The following is a 20,070-nucleotide window of genomic DNA, read 5'->3' as shown; positions in this document are numbered from 1 at the left end:
GCTAAATACTAGGTATAAAAGAATTCACCTGGGAGACTGTTGTGAAGGGTAAGAAAAAGCTCCTCCCTTTTGGGATTTCTTATGCTTGGGAGTAGATGGAGGTCCAGGTGTAAAAATCATATCTACTCTGAAAAAAAGAAAAGTGCAACTGTGTAAGTCCATCTCCAAATGCTAACACATGACAGAATATGCTGTGCATCTCTGAGGCAAAGATTCAAAAAGGAAGCACATGTTGATTTGGTAATAAATTGAGGGAGGTGTGTCTGCTCTCTTTAGGGTCACAATCAGTGCACTGAATTGCAATTACCTGGTAATTAAAGCTAACCATTTCCAAACTTCAGCTTTTGAAATTCAACTTTTTTTCCTTCAAAGGAATCAAACAACATGATTCTCAAAAAATATACAATAGCAGCTGCTCTTAAAAATGCCAGGAGATTCATCAGATTTTGTGCAGGGTAATGAAAACCAGAACTTGGCAAAAAGTAGAATTTCTGACATTCCTAGTAAACCAGTAACATTCTGTCAGTTGTTGTTTCTAATTGTCAGCAATATTTTACTCTTTACTAATTATTCTTTTGGCTTGAAAAACTTAACTTTAAATGAAGTTGCATAAGGAAGTCTACTCGAATTTTTATTTGGCCCAAAAGCAGAAAGATTGTTTCTACAACACGTGTAATTGTACTCTTTTATTATATCAAATATTCTTTCATTTGTCATATCCAACTGCTCAGGTGCAAGTAAGTCTCTGTTTATTCAGCCCAACCCCAAACTAGCACTAATCCACAGACCAGTTATCTGTGTTATTGGACAGTCCATGCAGATCCCTTGCATGGTTTCACAGTGCCTCTTGGAGTTTGAAAATGGAACTGGAAAAAGCTCCAGGCAAGGCTCACAAAGCTAGCCAGGTACTGGCTTGATACCCAGGCACTGCTGACAGACATGTTACATACTTGAAAAGAGGTAGCCCAGTGCAAGGGAAATCACTTTGAAATAAGAAATTACCAAGTTCAGCAGAAAGATCACAGCAGCCTTTCAAAGCCAGGGTAAGTCCAGACAAGGCCCAAATGTGCAGCAAGAGATGCACTCCCTCAGCCCATTCTGGAGAGAATGAAGGTGTTTGTGTGGCATTTTGCTGCTGAGAGTCACTGAGCACACACAGCTCCACACATCTGCACACACATCTGCACAGATGTGCAGTCAGACCCACACAAGCTTACAGCCCCAAGCTCTGCCCTGGGCTCATGGTCAGCAGCAGGTTTTGTAGATGTGCCTCAAAGCACATCTGTGAGGATACAGCTGCAGATGCAGATTGCACCTGAACCATCACAGAGGCCTGAAATTCCAACTTTTTTTCAGATTGGTCAATTGCACCTGAGTGAAACCTGTGCTGATGTATTCTTGCACTTTTATGGGATGTTTCTCTAGGTATAGGTCATCAGAGAATACAGCTAAAAGAAAAGTTCATGGAGAGAAACTATTCTTTAATTTATCATCTGTAAAATGGGGAGAAAGAGAGAAATTTGATCCTGATCAAATAAAGAAACAGTCAAGGAAATTCACAGGATTTTTAAACTCTTGTGTCCTTATTCTAAATCTAAGCCAGTGGTCTCTCCCTGCAGTTATTCCTGCTAGCTACTCACTTTTATTTTTGGGAAAAGGTTTTCTCATGGACCACCTACATTGTGCAAAGGCATAGTTTCTGAGTGGCCTTGTACACAAATAGGCCAAAGTTCTTATTTTGCCAGCAAAGTTATACATTTCCCCTATTTACCAGAAGATTCTTACCTTGCCTGAAGGTATTTTATTCTGGAAAGCATATCAAGGTGCCCTGCTGAGTATTGCTCTATCACATCCTTTACATCATAAGGCCTCAAAGTCTCCTTGAATTTTTTTTTATAGAGACGAAACTGTAGTATTCTGCATAAAAAACAGAAAAAAATATTAATTTATTATATAAATTCCATGATGAAAGTTTCCAGTTTTATCAAAATATGGATGAATTCTCTGGGTGTTCATAAATTGAGTGTGGTATTTCTAAACAAGGCAATAAAATATAAACAAAGAATCTATAACATCATAGCATATTTGAAAATTTATAATAGTTGGCTTTGCATAATTAATAGGCTAAAACAAATGGTTTAAAGCTTCAGAATCACAATTGTTCAAATCACTTTGAACAACACAAGTGACAGGAGATTTTGAAGCTGTGAAGTTGAAGCTGCTTCTTTTGTGCTTCAGCCTATTATAAAACTAATTTATAGTATATGAAATGCTGAATCATTTTCATCTTGGTTTTAATTTTGAACCTGGGAAAGTTTTGGATAGGAAATGCTAATTAGATATAAATGTGGAAGTTAAGAAGTGAGCAGCAGTTCAGGTTGTGAAGATGTGAAGACTTTTTAGAACTGCCTGAGGTGTCCTTGAGGAAAACAGCAGTATCACATTATTCTTATTGTTGTTGTAATTATAATAATATGATTGCCGTTACTATTGCTATGATTATAAAATGACTTATTAATTAGTAACAGAATTCTTACAACAAGGAACCCTGCTGGCCAGGGCACTTGAAAAATGTTTGGCATTCTTTTTTTCCTCCTTTTCTGTTTATACATTACTTTAAATGTTTATATCTTGGTAGATTAAACAAATAGAAGAAATATACTTAAATAATGAAATCTCTGGCTTCATCTGGTTTGGACTTGGGTTCTGGATGTTTACTTCTCAGTAGAGAAATTATATATGATAACAGCAAAACTACACATTCAAATACATAAATGAAAAATAGGGATCACAATGTTAGCAATTCTAATTTAAAATCTCCTTGATCATGACCCTGAAATCCATTAAGTGGTTTTGTCTGAAAGAATTACTCCCAATGAATGTTCAGAATATGGGTACACTACACACACACAAAAAAAAAAAAAAAAAAAAAAAAAAAAAATCTTGGCTCCTGATTGAGTTTAAATGGAAATTGCATTAATCAATTAGATTTGGACAGGATGTAGGGAAGAAGTTTTTCAAAAGTAACGGTGACGTGTTTGGAAGCAAGCAGGTATCAGAGAAAGAAAGGGAAAGCTGTGGAGGACAGGGATGAAGAAATTTCCAGTGGGAGGGAAGAAGTCATGGGTAACATGAGCAAAGCCTGTGTCACTTGGCTTTCAGCAGACCTAAGAAAACCTGGAATTTTCAGAAACTTATTCTCAATTAGAAAAGAACCAGGAAGATACATACCATGGTTATATACATATAAATATATGATTATATTTTTATTACCATCTTCCCTGATAGATAAATGTGAGATACTCCAGACTTGCAGTATTTCACCTGGAAGGTGGTAAGTCCCTGGCCCAAAAATTAACAACTTCTAGAATAAACAGCAATTGCAAGGAAAGTGGAGTATTTTCCCATGGGAGCATTTTTCAAGGGAGAAGAATAAAAAGTACTGCATCAATATGTAACAAAGCATCAGTGAATCAATTATCTTTGCTTGATGTGCTAAACACATGACCAAGGCTTACTATGAGTTTTCTAACCTAGGGAATTTCTCTTGTGACGTGAAAATAGAGGTGACATGTGCCACAAGCCAAAAACTGCTGAAATGGAGACCTCAGCACCTGTTAAAATATGACAGGTGAAAAGCAGGTTGCACACCCATACAATTGGGAATAAAAGTTGAGTCAGCTCAGAATTTTTTGTTCAGCAAAAGTTCCAGTTTCATATAAATATTAGTAACTAAACTGAGAAAAATATATTTATATAACATTTTAACAAGGAACAGTACACAATATTATTTTATAATAAAAAACACTGTGGGTATCTTGCAAAATGACATGGTCAATGTTACTAAAAAGCTTTCTCCCTTCTGCATACTTCCAACAGACTGAATAGGGTCTGTCTCATGTTTTTGAAAACATTAGAATTATCTCATCTATTGCATCTAAAAAATAGCAAGAACAGAAACAGTGACTCAACATGTAACAACATGACAATGCTATTTCCTGAAGCATAATCCTTCTAAAAGACTTTTACCTGACAGCTCGGATGGCTGTCTTGAACGTGGGGATCATATCTTCCATGGGGAAATCACTACTGTCACCTCTGTCTTCTGCCATGGGCTCCCCTGTTCCTGCATCTGCAAAGCAGGTCAAAAACCAGATGTGTGAACATCTCACCACACATTATTTAGAGGGATGTCTGGCTGAATAAAGTACTACATAAAGTAAGTGCGATTTAATAAAGAAATATCTTTTACAGCTTCTTTTGCTGGTCAGGTCTTGAAAGGGATTTAATTATTTTGGGACAGCTGTAAGATACATTATTGAAGGATCTCCTCTCAGATTCCAGCATTTCTGAAACACTGGGAGTTTTTCTTCCTTTCCAATGGGTCTTTGCCCAAATTATTTTACATAAAGGCTAAAGCAGGTTGTAGAAGCCACAGGCCATTCTCCTCTCACTGGTACTGCCTGGAGCTCATGTACCTTCATGAAGGAAAAAATCAAGTTCCTGGTGTGGATACCCAGGCTACATCCATGGTAACATGTCCAGCATGCACTAGCACAAGAAAGGGGAAACTAATTTAAAGGCCATTTAGATGTCATGGACAAAAAGAGGAAAATGTGTGCTCAGGGCAGCTGAGAGGAAAAATACCCTGTAATGCTGCATGGAGACCCAGTGGAAACCTCTGGGGGCAGGCAGGTTTGGGGAGAGAGGGGAGGGAAGAAGACCTTGACTCTACAGACAAGGTTTGGGGTGGCAGTGAGGGTGTGTTTGAGATGCCAGGACACAGGCTGTTGCAGGGCTGGATGCAGGTAGGAGGGAGCTACCTTGGCATAGCATCCTTGCTCATAAACCAAGCCATGATGGCATGTGCTTTTTGGGGGGATAGAGATTGACTGCCCAGTGTGTGCCATCCAGCACTGGCCTTATCCCATATCAGCTCCTGTTTTTGAGAAGGGATGTTGTTTGATTTCAAGCACCGTGTTGCCTGGACTCCAGGGCTCTTTTTCTTGGGCTTCCCCAAACATACTACCTAAAACCAGGTACCAGACATGCTTATCCCAGAAAGTCACAAACCTTCAACAGAATATGCAGAACAAAGGAAAATGGGGAGAAGAGGGGATGCACAGAAAGAAATCCACACAGATATGCTACCTTCTGAGCTTTGCCAAAAAGCGTACGCTTTCATTCGGAACGCAGTGCGAAAACGCTCCTTGTTATTCAAGACAACATTCTTAGGCTCTTTTGAAGGACTTTCTTCAATGGCATCTACATTCAGAGGGGTAAATAGCTTTCCTTTAGTATTGGTACCACGAACCCGATCCAAGAGACCCAGCTTTTGGCTACAAAATAAGCAAAAGTAATCATTTTCCTCCTTTGTACACTGTTAACTTGTTTTCATGATGCTTTAAGTATATAATGGGCTAAAAAATTGGTTTGTACAAAAGGACACTGCTGGGGCTACCATAATTAGTCAATGTCTTTGTAAGCAATGTTTAAGCTACACAGATAATTAACTGCCTTTTATGAGCATTTTTTGGCACCAATGTTGGAAATGTTACCAGAGGGTCATGCTATCCTCTCCATGAAAGGTATCACAGTGCTTCAGCTCAAGCAGCACACCTGAAGCAGTAGTTTTGTTATTAAGACATGAAACAACACTACTGCCATGGGCAGGGATGTCATTCACTAGACTAATCTGCTCAGAGCTCCATTCAGCTTGGCCTTAAAACACTTCCAAGGAAGGAGCATCCACAACATCTCTAGGCAACCTGTTCCAGTGGTTCCAGGGAGGAATTTCTTCCTAATGTCTAACCTAGACCTGCACTCTTTCAGTTTGAGGCCAGTCCTCCTCATCCTGTCACTCCACACCTTTGTTAAAAGTACCTCTCCCGTTTTCTTGCAGTCTCCCTTTAGGTACTAGAATGTTCTCTAAAATCTTCTCAGAGCCTTCTCTTACCCAAACATAACAACCTCAGCTCTCTCAGCCAGGAATCAAATAAAGTCAGATGTGCTGTGAAGCAAATAAGTCATCAGCAAAACTCTAACAAGGCTTTGCTAAGCACTGATTAGGGACATGGTAGGACAGGATACCCTGTTTTCTCTCCACCATGACCTACAGGAGTTGTAGTGAAGTGACAAATTTAATTCCTCTGATGATTCCTTGCACTACCTGTCCTCCTCTTAGAGATTTACTGTCCAAATATATTTGTCCTTCAGTGACAACACAGAGATATAATTTCATTTACCTGCCATTCTACCAGCATCACTAACCCTCCTGACAGCCTGGTGACTGATCTTAAAGGTAATCACTAATACCACTACAACTGCAACAGGAATAGGAATTTTCTAGTCAGTTTATCAGGTTATACATGTTCTGAACACTTTGTAGGTGATTTGCTCAAATATTTGCTAATTGCACATTTGTTAAAAAATTAATAAAGCAAAGCAGGAGTAAGCCATGGGAAGAAAGCCTGCTTCTTAATACATTCCTGGGACAGCTCTAGGGAGAGGTTAATTGTGCACACATGAACAAGAGGCAGTTCTGTGTGGGACATCAGATCAAGAAAGTTGAGTATGGGGAGGGAAGAAGCTGTTATAGCTCTAACAGGCAGGTTTCTGAGAGCCACAGACGAGAGCAGAGCTGAAGGATGAACAGCCATGGTACCAGCAGAAAGAGTTAACAGGTGCTCAGTGAGGTATCATTGCAGAAGGCTCAGCTGCAGCCTTTTTTTGGTTGTTTTTTTTTTTTTTTTTTTTTTTTTTTTGGTTTTTTTTTTTGTTGTTTTTGTTGTTTTTGTTTTTGTTTTTGTTTTTTACATGAATTACTGGGGTTCTCATCTCTAGTGTCTGTTTCTGATCAATACATCTTTGACCCAGGGAGTAATGAAATATGGGCTTCCCTTCTCTATCAGAAAAGTCACATTCACTAACCTTTGGGTGTAGGAAGCTATTCCAAACCTTCTGATTTTTTTTTTTTGGTATGAAAATAGTTCTGAATACTTTTGATATGAAATATTTCTAGGCAGTCCAGACACTTGCCCTGTCATTGCATATATGAAGTGCACGTGTGTGTGAGTACTGAAGTGGCAGCTAAGGAGGAGTTTGGTATGGAGACACAGATTTAGTACTGATATATCAGCATTTCCAGGAGATAAAAGCATGGATTTGAGTGAAGAATTAGAGCAGTCTAAATGAATGATATCTATATTGCTCAGACTTTGCCCTAATGTAATTTCCTGAAGAATTTGCAGTGTGGGGAAAAGATGCACAAGGTGCAGACAAATGGATGGAGTGAAAATTGGGGATTGCCTCCTTCGTTGTAGAAAATATGAGATGTTGCTTGTTGACATCTGTGGCAAAATATGTTTTGGGCAGTCTCACATTTGGGCTTAAGAAGTCATTTTAAAAATTATTTCCATATTTCTTGCTTTTGGGGTGGAATCTTGATCTGCTTTGCCCACCAAGGTTCTGTAAACACTGATGGTGGGTGCAGAGTCCAGAAAGTGATTTGTGTTCCACTAACTTAGGGAGATCCTGCACCCTCTTTTCTGCATCACTTTCACTTCTCTGTTTGACCACATCTCAGAGCAGAACTGCTTTACAAGACAGATGTTTCAATTCTCTTTGAAATTTGGATTCTTCAAGCACTCAGCTGCCATACATAGGGCAAATATATATATATAGGAGAAGATAACTAATAAGCAAGTTTGAAAAGGGCACGAAATATAAAGGTAAGGAAGTAAAAGTCAATTGAATGATTTGCATTTTGGATTTTTTGGGCAGGTAAAGTAAGGAAAATAAATTCTCATGTCTCATTAATAATAAAATCAAAATATGAAGGAGGAATTTATTTTGAGAAGTACAGTCAAGAAGAGTCTAGAGTCATGGCACATCACTGAAAAAAATTTAATGCAAAGAAATGCACCAAAAATCTAGTTAAGTGATAAGAGAGTCAGCCAGGCAATTTAAACTGATGGGCCTGAAGGTATTAGAGAGACTGAACTTGTGAGAGTGAGAATTTCTTTAATATAAAGAAAAAAGAGCAATGAGATATGGACACCCTGGTGGTGATATTTGCAGGCTGAAGGAGACTGTGGAATAAGATACAAGAAGGGAGAAACCAAATGAGTTTTAGAATGAGGAGATCTGTTCTGTGATAATAAAATGATAAAGTTTGCTTCTGGGTCTGAAAAAACTGTGCAACAGGCTTGTTGTGGAGATCAGCTTTCTCCAGGTGGGGGGATTACAGGTCCCTGACAATAGATGATTGATAGATGAATCTCAAATGAAAGGAAGAGCCAAGTGGTCACATACTACACTGGCTTTGAGCAACATATTAAATGTCACAAGATCTGAGTTAGCAACACTACAGAGAAGCTCTCAAGAGAAAAATATCTTTAAGGAACAGAAACTGAAAGGCAAAGAAGCAGAAAAATAGGTGAGGCAAAAGACTGCTGTTCTTTATAAAAAGACATTTAGTACAACATTAAAATAATTGTTATTGCATCTCTGATTCTCTCTCCAGAAACTGCTTTGTTACTCAAAATACATATACAGTTGTCCCAAAGTTTGCCCCTTAGAACTCCTATGATAACTGCCTTGCATACCAGAAAAAAAGGAGGCATAAAGTGAGGTGAGGATCTGTAGGGATCAGACCAGAAGGAAGAGGGTCAGTAGATGATGCAAAGTATCCATAATGATAATCAAGTGATTTTTTTTTTTTTTTTTTAAGTATAGGACAGCAATATAGACAAGATATACAGAAATCTATCATAGAGCTATGCAAGACTGGGACTGAACAAGATCTGATATCCTCCTCACAGATAAAATCAGAACAAAATATTCCTTGGCATTCATCACAAAAACCTACTTATTTGCAGTGACACTTTCCACTGCATATGTTGGCACTCTCATTTGTGGGGTGGATTTTTTTTTGTGTCTTATTTAGTGGGTTGGGACTTCAGGTAGATAATACAAACTGAAAGCATTCCCAGATCTTCTTTTCAGGGAGTTTTGCAGCTATCCCTGCTGATAAGTGACAGTTTAGGAAGAAACTATTCTCCAGAGACTGTTGCTTGAGCATCTTAGGTTTATGAGCTCGAACTCATCTGATCTGTTTTAAGCTGTTAAAAAAGTTAAACCTCCTAAGACTAGTCTTAGACCCATTTCTATATTCAGTGGGAAGTCAGCAACTCTAACCAGAGTGGGGAGAGTATGGTTCAGTTTAGGATTACCTTACACTTGGGGAACTTGGCTCTTGTTATTGATTATGGAAACATCTAGATGAGAAGTCATCTAAAATGCAGGTCTCTAGTCTAAGTTAAAGTTACCTGAGCTGAAGCCTTCCTCATTAATTGAGTCCTGAAGATTAACCCTTGAAGTAACATTCAGATTCACAACAGTATGTTTATGCCACAAACATACACAATTGTGTTCATATCCGGCAGCCAGAGCAGTAAAATCATCAGAAAATAATTCATCAGCTTCACATCAAAATATACAACCATGTGTTGCATACAAAAGAACCCAAAACAAAACCCAAGCTTCTTTCCAGATAACAACTATCTGTCATCAGGAAAAAAAATGGACTTTGTTGTCATTTCCACGGAATGAAATCTGGATCTGCTGGGGTTTTAGTTTCCATTGATCTCTGTAAAAGCACAGAGATGTTTGCTCTCATGACCTCCCTGGGTACAGCAGCATGCACAGGGCTCAGTCCCAGGGCACGAAGCATGTGCAGGTCAGCCTTGATGAGAGGGCTAGGACAGTGGTTCCCACCACAGGGTCAGGCACTGCTCATGGTCCTTCAGTCCCTTCTGGTGCTAGCTACTCTTCCTGCCCTGGGAACAGTGGTCCCGCTTCATTTGGTTTCCTTTCATTCAGTAAAAAATTTATTCTCAGCCTCCAGCACAGTTCCAGAAACTGGGGAGATACAAATCCATCCCAAACATGCTGACAAAAAGGAGGATAGTTTCTCTGACTAGCTTGGATAAATCACCACTTCTTGTCTTGCATGCTATTGCATCCTCTCTCTCATGGTTTCCACACCCTGTGTCTTTGAAATGGGACCCAGGATGAGAATTCCTTTACTCTGTGCTAGACACAGATCACCGGAAGGGGAGGAAGGTGAAAGCAGTGCAGTTTCTTTCTACCTAAAGAAAAATTCAGCTCTTAAATTTTTGTTTCCCAACAGCGGTGGGAATTATTTTGGACCACCTGAGAGATAATTTTGGTGGCTTGATATACAAGAGATGGCTGACTTCTGCAGCACATATTTTACCCTTGCTCAGAACAAAGAGTGGGAACCACTGAACTAGCAGTATTTTCCATAAACAGTCATGCAAAGAAATAATGCATTTACATCCCATCATGCAAGCCAGATACTCTCCTCTCTATCCTTTGGATATTGGAATTTCATAAACAAATGGTACATATATGAGGAGAAAAACAGTGAATTCATTCTAAGAGTGAATCAATCAGCCCTCTGCCATGGATTTACCATTTTCACCTAACAAGGACAAATGATAGTCAAGAAATCTTTCCATATTTTCACAGTTTAGAATCACTAGATGCAATTAGTCTCAGGTAACTGGAAGCAGAAGGAAATCGTGTTTACTCCAGCATTTTTGTACTTTACCAGCTGAACTTATATGGGTGAACTCAGCTTTGGAAAATCAAACATCCTGAATGAGGTTTCCAGAAGTATTCTGTATTCTGCTTTGAACCCTTCCTAATAGAAATTAACACCAAACTAACGTTATGACAGACATGAATTCTACAGTGAACCTGTTCAACTGATCTCAGACAGTCCATGAGATTTTTTTAAGATTAAAAAAAGACCATTCCACACTAGCAAGGTAGTTCTAACTTTAGCCAATCAACTTTCCCTTTTATTGAGTAGCATTCTTTCCTTCTGAGAGGATCTCACAAAAATGTTCTGTCTCAAAATAGTTGACTGCAGCTTCCTGAAAACTGAAGACTTCACTTTGCACCCTGAATCTTGAAGTCTAAATTTGCAAGTTTCTAATGTGTGAGGAGGAAACATCCCTTCTAAGTCAATAAATTTCCACACTTCTTGGTGGTGTATATCCTCACTGGTATTTAAGGGTGGTGACTCAAAATCCAGACTCACTTACCATCCAGATTATCTGCCCATAAACATGAGCAAAAGTCAAAATTTCAACTCAGTTTTGATGCCCTTCAGAAAAACAGCCTTTGCATACAATAAAGGCCTTTGCTTAGCCCCTTCTCTCATCCACACTTTCTAAAGGGATTGGAGATGGATGAAAATAAACAATGTCACATAAATCTATGGGAAGAATAATCCAAATCCAATTCATTGTGGAAACAGGATGGATATTTTCCACCAATGGATGCAGCCATTGTAGGTAGAAACCATATGGATGCTGACCCATGCTTTGCTTCAAAGTGAACATATCATGGATCAAGCACTAGAAAGCAAATCAAGCTGCAAAATCAAAGTCTCTTGACTATTTTGCATGGGCCAGTCATCAAATGAAAAAAAATGGAGGGCTTTACTTGCTGTTCTCCACAAGCTGAAGAGCTCCAGCTAGAAAAGCTGAGTTGCATGTTGATGAATTCATGTTTGTGGAATGAAGTTGGAATGAGAACAACCAGCTAAAGTTGAATGACAGCAAGGTATGGGATAGAGTAAAATACATGGAAATTCAGTCAAAATATTATTTCTAGTGATGTGCCTTCATATTCCTGAAATGCCACATACTATTTCTATGTCTCTTTGCAGGAAGGTGAAGTTCTTGCCCCACATCTTAGGTCACAGTTCAGCAAGTATTTAAGTATGTCACTAACTTTATTCAGATGGTCAAAAGCATCCACTTGTTTTCCATTTGCTGAACCAGAACCTGAAAATACACATGCAAAGATGTTGTTCCACTGAACTCAAATTCAAAGAAACTTGTATGAATTGTGTTGGCAGGGTTGGGACTACATAAGGGAGAGTGTTTAGGTCTTATAGTATATTTTTCTCACAGTAAATTTTAAAATTATTTGCAGACTAGGCTAGTTGCATTTCCATTCTATGGAAACAGAGAAAAGCACCTGTTTCTAAGCAGATGATTGGGAGAGCCAGGGTAATATCCCATGTTTTCTGAACAGCAGAGCAGTTAACTATTTGCAAAGTCATGCAACTTTCTTTTTATGCTTGATGACTATTCATTCTTATTGTCCCTTAATTTTGATGGTGGTTAGGTGAATTACTGTAGTAAAAACAGAAAGTGCAGGCAGAGAATGGCATGCAAGAAATATGAAAATAATAAGGCTCAACTGTTATTTGAACATATACCTAAGTTTTCTTGTGAGGCTTGATCCAAAGAATGACTCCCTACTAAACATGACATTACTGTAAAGTGAAGAAAAGTTATTAAGATGAGACATTAATGATTACCCATGAAAAGCTCTATGAAGAAAATGGGAGCCTTTCATTTGTAGTTAATGTAGTGTGAAGATCAGAGTGGCTTTTTTCTCCTTCCTGTTTTGGGCAGATGTATTAGGATCAAATGCTTACAGTGACATTTTACACCTTGCAAAGTAGGGGTTTATTTTCATTTTGTTGTCAGCATTGGCAATACAAAAATGCACCACATTTCATGAATTCTTTCATACTCATGTAATAGGAAGGATGGGTACTGATTATGCCACTTTAAAAAATCAAATCAACTTTCCAAAGGCACAGAAATATTATTTATCTTGTAGAGATAAGGAAACAGGAAAAAAATGAATTTTCTGCAATCACAATAATAATAGGTCTAGGAATGAACATGGTCTCTTGATGTCTAGTTCTAAAGCTGGACAATGAGGATCAGAAACAAGACCCTAGGAGAAAGTTCAAAATTCTTCACTAAAGTGTCTGTACATGCAAGTTTCAATGCTGGTCAAACTCAGTGGAACAGCTGCTAATGACAGCACTGAAAAATCAGGCCCAGAATTCATTCCCAAAACATAGACATAAAAGTTGGCTCAGAATAAAAATATGTTGGGCAAGCAAACACCCATCCTAAATGTAGGTCAGGCTCACAAATGCTTGCTGAATAATTCACTGCACACTAGCAGAAATGAGCATTAGTATCTCCTCCTCATAAATCTCCATTCTTGAGAGCTGAACAGATGAAAAGGCTCTGCAGTACAGGAAGAAAAGCAATTGCTGTCTGAGATTTCATGGAGCTGAGAGGTTTAGGCAGTGATTAAGGAAAAAAGAAATCTAGCGGCACCTCTGGCATGAAATCAGTAAACTCCCCACCAGTGAGCCACAGAGAGCACAGCCCCAGCTCCTCCTGGGCTGGGGGACTACACAGGGCCTTTAGGGAAGAGGCTGTTCCCAAAGAGCAGCATCGGAGCTCCCACTTCCCTGTACAGGACAGAGTTCAGCTCCAGCCCAATGTCCTCTTCACCATATCTCCAGTTTTATTTTAAAGGGAGCTTCAATAAAGCCTTGAATTGCTAACGAAATTTACTTGGTTTTCCAATATAAAAATTCCTTCCCTGCAGCCTTGCCTTGGAATCCAACTTCTGAAATGGACTTTTGCACTCATTTGTGACCCCTGTGTAGTTCCCAAATGGTCTAAAAACAAGGTTCTCTATCTTTCTTGTGACTTCATCATGATGCCAGCTCCTGCTTCTCTCCTGATCTAGGAGAGATCCTAGAAGGATCTGTCACAGAGTTCAACTCTAGAACTGTGGAGTCCCTAAAGAGCTTTCACACTACTCAGTCGAAGCTCTGCCACTTAAAGTGGCAAATTTCCCATCCTCAAATTTTGATACAGCCAGGTCTCATTTCTAGTTTATTTAAAGCTTCTGTGAAAACCTTGGACAAATTCTTCTCTCTGCTTTGTCAACCATGGATTAGACAATGCAATTGATTATTACAGAAGCTTCACTATTTACTTATTTTCTCATTAAGTACTTAACTGATGGAAGAACCTGGAGACTGAGGACAGTTATGAGCTGCTCTCCCCATTAGGACCACATTCACTTATTTCTCATTTATTTCAATACAGTCAAAGCACAAACTTCAGTAGAGTATGAGTTACAATTTCTATACTAAATCACTGCAGGAGGAGGAAGATTTTTTTAATTATCTGGGTCATAAATAAGAGTTTTATGAGAGATGGGATGTGGTACTGTCAAAATAATCAGATTTTATAGCTCATTTCCATTTCTACTAAAGTCAGTGGATGTTCCCACAAGCACCATCATATGCCTGTTTACCTGGAGGGTTTCCAATCCCTTTAATTGAATACTTCATTCCATAAACACATTTCTGCTAGCAGAAAGGCTCCCATGCAGGCGTACTGATGATTTTGCTGAGGGTTATTATATAGATAATAAAATAAACCCAAATTATATCCAGTTAGAATGAGGAGCCTTGGGATTATAGTTTTAAAGATTTTGAGCTGTGAGTCATACTTTTCCATTTTTAACTCAGTGTTCCAACATAAAATGATTTCTACTGTCCTGAAAGCTCCAACAACTCAGAACTGCTGCAGGTGCAGGAGCTTCTCTAGGGGGGCTGTGACCAAGAGGGAAATGCAGCAGTCATTTTCTTACCTAATTTTAATCTGCTGCTGCATCTCAGCCAGAACATTCTGACTCAAGGTATGGAATTACATACTCAAAAGGATTTAATCTCCTAAATTCTTCCCAACATATTAAATACCAAAATTCAGCTGTTACCAGCACTGGAGATGGCAAAAAGCTCCAGACATCTGCATTAATGCAACTGAGCTTGCTCATGCCTGCTTAGCCTGGGGAGTGCCATGGTTGTAAAGCACTTAAGGTTCCTGGGGGTTCACAAACTGGGTACCTCCCACCCAGTCATCTGCAAGGAGGGGCAGGTGATCCATGATTTTGGTGGCAAGAGGAAGGAAACATCCTTTCCCAATAATTTGTCACTAGACCACTTGTCTGTATTGTAGGAAAACTTGAGATAAGTTTTTCTTCTCTGCTAAATGAAGCTTGAACCCCAAAAATTTCTAGGAGAACAGCAAGTGTTAATTTTTTTTTTTTTTTTTTTTTTTGGGCCAGCTTCCTTTATTGAAGTTGTCATGTGTTGCACGAAATGTTCAAAAAAAAGTAAACCATAATTTTTCATCAGGCCAAGGACTGGAACTCAGACCTGATTACTGGCTTACAGTCTTCAAATATAGCTGCAATTCTTGTTCCTTTTCTCTGTGCTGTAAATGGGGATACAAACTGAAGCAGCTTCAGCACAAGCCTGTGGAATTATTTATCCTTTAATTGCTATTGAATTTCCTTGTGGGTGACCCACTGATAGTGGTTTAACATGAAGTTTTGACTTTAGATTATTGTATATGCATTTGACTCTTCTACTTATCTGAAGAGGTTTATAAATATGTAATTTCCATTTATAAGTATGTTGTTTCCATTTGAGACTTTGCAGGCTGACTGACTGGCTGCTCTGCTGCAGTCTTCAGTGTCTGACCAGTGCTGGGATTGATGATTCCTTCATTCTTTGCTTGTAACCACCCTGGTGTGGTGGGGAGCTCTCCTGGTTTTTTCAGCACCAGGCTCTCAAACCCAATGTAGCTTTTACAGTACTGCCAGAGAGACTGACTATCTGCTGTTCCATCCTAGACACCATCCCTGTATTTATTGCCAACAAATCTTTGCACATGGTGAACTGTCACTGGCTCACACCACAACATTGCTGTGCAAGACTGTGGAGCAACAACAGCAAACAGAGCCTTAAATTCCCCCCAGAACAGCCTGGATGCTGGACCCTGGCTCTGCAGCATGGACCAGGAGAAATCTAGACCATGATTAGTCATAACAAACAATAAAGCTCTTTACAGACAATCAGCAAGCAACACTGCCTTTGTACAATTAGCATTTTAGCTGTGTTGTTAAACTAGGAAAAAAGCAAGCAGTTAGGAAATGGATTTGTTAACAATTTTTAATGATTACCTGTAGTGTTAGTAGCATGATTTAGTTAACAGCTCATGAATCCACAAAGAACTATTTAGCTTGCATCCTCCAACAGCTGTATTAAAACATATATATATAATAATGACAGCTACATACCTGGCAGTACCATCCAATTGCTCTTTCCTTTTATAGAAGAGAGGATGCATTACAAAAAAGCAAGGAGAGAAAAATCACATCATAAATTCAAAAATATTAATTGCTAATCTACTGCTTATACTTTTTTTGTTCTGTGACCATAACTGACAGAAAAAGTAGAATAAAAACTACATTTTCAACTAGCCATAAAGCTAAAGGAAAAGTGATATAGATTCCTGAAACCAATCTATGCTGCTTAGATTGACAATTCATTCTTTGCTGAGAAGTGATCTCCCCTGCCCTCTCCCAGCATCTGTTTGCAAAACATCTATTAAATTTCAGGTTACATTTCAATCACAGAAGAACCTACACACAATGAGCAAGCTTGAAGTCACAGTAATGAGTCCAGACTCCTTATGAGTCTGAGAATTATTCTCTGAAAAACCCCAGTCAGGAAATCCTGGAGAAATTACTCTGTAATGGAAAATGTGGGAATAGACAGAGAGTGAGAAGAGATAAAGAAAAGGGAAGAAATGTACTGAGCTTTAATTAAACATTTTTGGTGTTAGGATGTTTTTTTGTTAGAGGTTTCCTTTTTGAAGCACATGAAGTTGATTCTGAAAATGTGTTGTGAGTAAAACAAAGAAAGGCTGATTGTTTGTAATTTGCTGTGAAAGCAGGAGTTTGGAGCATTTCAAGTCTTGAGTGACAGCTGGAGCTTCAGTACCAGTGCAGGGAGCACAACTACTCGTGGGGACCTCTGAGCTGAACAGCAGCTAAGGGCACTTTTTTCAGAATGAGGCACAACAGCAAGACCAGGAAGAAAGTCTAAAGCACTAACTTGGTTACATAATGCCCATTATCAGCAGCTGGTAATCTGCAGCTAAAAGTCTTGGCTTTTCATATGGCTATATAGGTTTTTAAAAAAAAACATTTTAAGAAGTTAAGTTCTAAAAGTGAGAAAGATGCCTGTTTGACAGGCAAAGAGAGTCAGGATCAATCTAATAGCCATAAATACATAAGCATACATTTTATTTGTCTTTATGTATAGAATACTTTCACTGAACTCAGAAGTAGTGACTGAAATTAAACTACTACCTCAGAAAAAAGTCCTCTTCTTCAGAAGAGTTTTCTGGAAACCATCTGTTACCTAAAAAAGCCTCATTGAGATAGATAGATAGATAGATAGATAGATAGATAGATAGATAGATAGATAGATAGATAGATAGATATGTATATGAAGTCTGTGTTCCCTGTCCTGACTGATGCTTCACAAAAAATTATGATGAAGAGGTGGACAATGCACTTACCTGAAAAATGGAAATGATACAATTGATTCATAAAACCTCCAGGTAGCAACTAAATCAATCCTGTTGGGGTTAGTAGCATAGTATCTCCAGGCAGCCTAAATTACAAGGGAGAGAAAATAATTGCTGTTAGGCGAAGTTATTTCCCAGCTACTACAGCCAGGCTCTTTCAAAGAATATAACAACACACCTGAGTGACTATCTGGAAATTAATTACTAATCAACCATACCAAATGAGTGTCACCATATGGAAAAGATATTGACACTGAATTTTGATCTGTGAGAGTTGTTAAAGGAGACAGGACATGGAGAGAGCCACTAACAGAACATGACTTTACATTAGACTAAACTCATTTTCTTGTCCTGTCTGATACATCTAAAAAAGCTTCAAGCACTGCCAGACTTGTCCAGCAATTCTGGAAGTACTTAAGATAGTTTGTCTTCTAATGTATCATCAGAAGAAATTTTGCTGAGAAATTTTCTACTTCAGCATTTAGGGCAAATTAAAATTCTCAAAAAATTCTCCAACCTAAAACCCAGTAGCTAAAAAAGTTACATGACCAGTGGATATGTTTTAATTCAAAATTAAATCCTATTAAATTCCATTCACAATTCATGTCTGCAGCTCCTTCTGTTTGCTAAAGCATGTTTTTAATGAGAACAGCCATGAATTTTAATGCCTGTTTCTCCTGAGGACTGGTTTGATCCTGAGCACCAATGCTTCAATTTGTTATCACAGAAACTTTCTCTGTCCCTCTGTGAAAATGCTGTCATTTACTTAACTACTATCAGGATGTGCTCCATACCTAGTAAGAATAAATAATTTCAAATTCAGCACACAGACTAATGATTTTAAGCTTAATATCCTGAATTCATAACAAAGGCCATGAATGATAACCAAGTGAGGCAAGGGCTCTCTTCCCAGTGAATTTTTGGATCATCCAGCAACTTAACAGAGAATACAGGGTGTGTTTTAGTTTTTAAAACCCATATATACTAATTTTGTTATTTGTCTTGATTGAAATTGTCACTGTCATTGTGTTACTTCTATTGTTTTTTTCACATCAATTAAAACATAACTGTTTGCACAGAAAAGCATTTTCTCAAGGGAACTGAAAAAAATCTGTATTTTGTAAAGAATGTGTTTTCAGCAGCTTGTTTTCTGTGATTTTGTGGCAGTGATGCAGAAGGCAGCTGGTTTACAGGAGCTAGCAGATGAAATCCTTTCTTTGAAAGACACTGTTCTTCTGGAAGATACTCTGGGAGTTGAAAGATTCCTCAAAACTGTGAGGGCCTCTGGATTATCTACCTCAATGTGAAAAACTGACACAAATTCTCACCTCCTGCAGTGGGAAGTGAGAATTTGGGCAGGGGAGGAGAGGTGGCCCTTGTTAATATGATGCAGCAGTCTTCATGCACAACACTTTTTGAAGGAAGAGGAAAGTGGCTGCAAACCTGAATGAGCTCAGCTGCAGGTTTCCTTCTTTTCTCAAAATGTTTTTGACGATGCTGCTCCTGGACCTTCAGTGCCAGCCCTGACCCCAAAATGCCCTGAAAGCATGGAGTGATGCAAGATTTTAGACATTTCTAACTCAGAACAAAAGGGATAAATGATGAGGGGATGCAGGTGTGTGGGTGGAGATGGCTGCATGGAACCTTTGTGCCATTCCCATGCCTTTCCTGCTGCTCCACTCACGGGACAGGAGGATGTCATGATCCTCCCAAGGACCACAGACCACACCAAATCGTTTCAAGGTCCTCAACAGGCTTCTTGATGCCTACTGCCTTTCCAAGCTGGAGGTGCCCTGGTGCTGTGCTACTTTCCATTTCCACTGAAACCCTGTTTGTATGATACAAGGGCTGTGCTAAACCACACTTTGGATCTGGGACTGCAGGACTTGTCACCCTCTGTGAAATTCTTTCCAAGTCTGGATCTAGAGGGAAAATATCCTAAAATCTGGGCTTGGGACAGTTTCTGTTGCTATTCAGCACAGCTCAGTCAGATTTTGTCTCATTCTTATCTGAGCATGTTGCAGACAAAGGAAGTAAAGGGTTGGGTAAGATGGGTCAAATTCTAATTATTATAATAGTGGACCCCAAATCCTTTGAAAACATGTCTTGTGGGGATAAGTAAATTACCACATGCCAGTGTACAGTCTCATGAGCTGCCTCAATTCCCAAATTGGTAATTTCCTGGATTAATTTTGTCCTGTGTCAACTAGCACTGTCATACAATGCCCACATAAGGATTTGAGGAGTATTGGTGTGATCTATTATTCCCAATAGACTCTGTGCAAAACTGGGAAGAAGTAAGTTCCACTTACTGATACTGACCCACTCAAGTCTCTGGAGTACTTCTTTAAAAGGGATTTGGCACCACTGATTTTACTGATTTTGCCTTCTCTTTGCAAGTGCACAGCTCTGGGCTGTGTCTAACAGAGGAGGGGAAGGTACTTACTGCAGGAAGAGCAAAGAAAGACACTCCAATGAGAGAGAAGGTGGCTGCAATCAGCCGTCCCTCCCATGTCTTGGGGGTCTTGTCGCCGTATCCAATCGTGGCAAGGGTGATCTGTGGGCACAAGGACCAGCACTTGATGTAAGAAAAGCAAAGCCAACAGCTCTGTGTAAATGCCACCATGAAAGCTGTGTACCTCACTTAGCCCTATGGGTGCTCATGCACAGCTTTGTGAAATAGCATCTTGAGGAT

General features: G+C 39.0%; 1 protein-coding gene across 1 annotated transcript in view; it reads right to left on the bottom strand.

Moving 5' to 3' along the window:
- KCNQ3 (potassium voltage-gated channel subfamily Q member 3) overlaps window positions 1–20,070 on the bottom strand; it is a 187,137-nt gene that overhangs the window by 8,648 nt on the left and 158,419 nt on the right. The window contains exons 6-13 of the mRNA XM_056485641.1: window positions 19,822–19,932; window positions 18,819–18,914; window positions 17,367–17,461; window positions 16,078–16,104; window positions 5,152–5,339; window positions 4,030–4,132; window positions 1,786–1,917; window positions 29–127 (exon numbers count right to left, since the gene is read on the bottom strand). Coding sequence (XP_056341616.1) covers window positions 29–127; window positions 1,786–1,917; window positions 4,030–4,132; window positions 5,152–5,339; window positions 16,078–16,104; window positions 17,367–17,461; window positions 18,819–18,914; window positions 19,822–19,932 — 851 coding nt within the window. The remainder of the gene's footprint in view (window positions 1–28; window positions 128–1,785; window positions 1,918–4,029; window positions 4,133–5,151; window positions 5,340–16,077; window positions 16,105–17,366; window positions 17,462–18,818; window positions 18,915–19,821; window positions 19,933–20,070) is intronic.

This window comes from Oenanthe melanoleuca, chromosome 2, assembly GCF_029582105.1.
Source record: "Oenanthe melanoleuca isolate GR-GAL-2019-014 chromosome 2, OMel1.0, whole genome shotgun sequence".
In the NCBI taxonomy this organism is placed as follows: domain Eukaryota; kingdom Metazoa; phylum Chordata; class Aves; order Passeriformes; family Muscicapidae; genus Oenanthe; species Oenanthe melanoleuca.
This window is presented reverse-complemented; position numbering and strand designations above follow the sequence as displayed.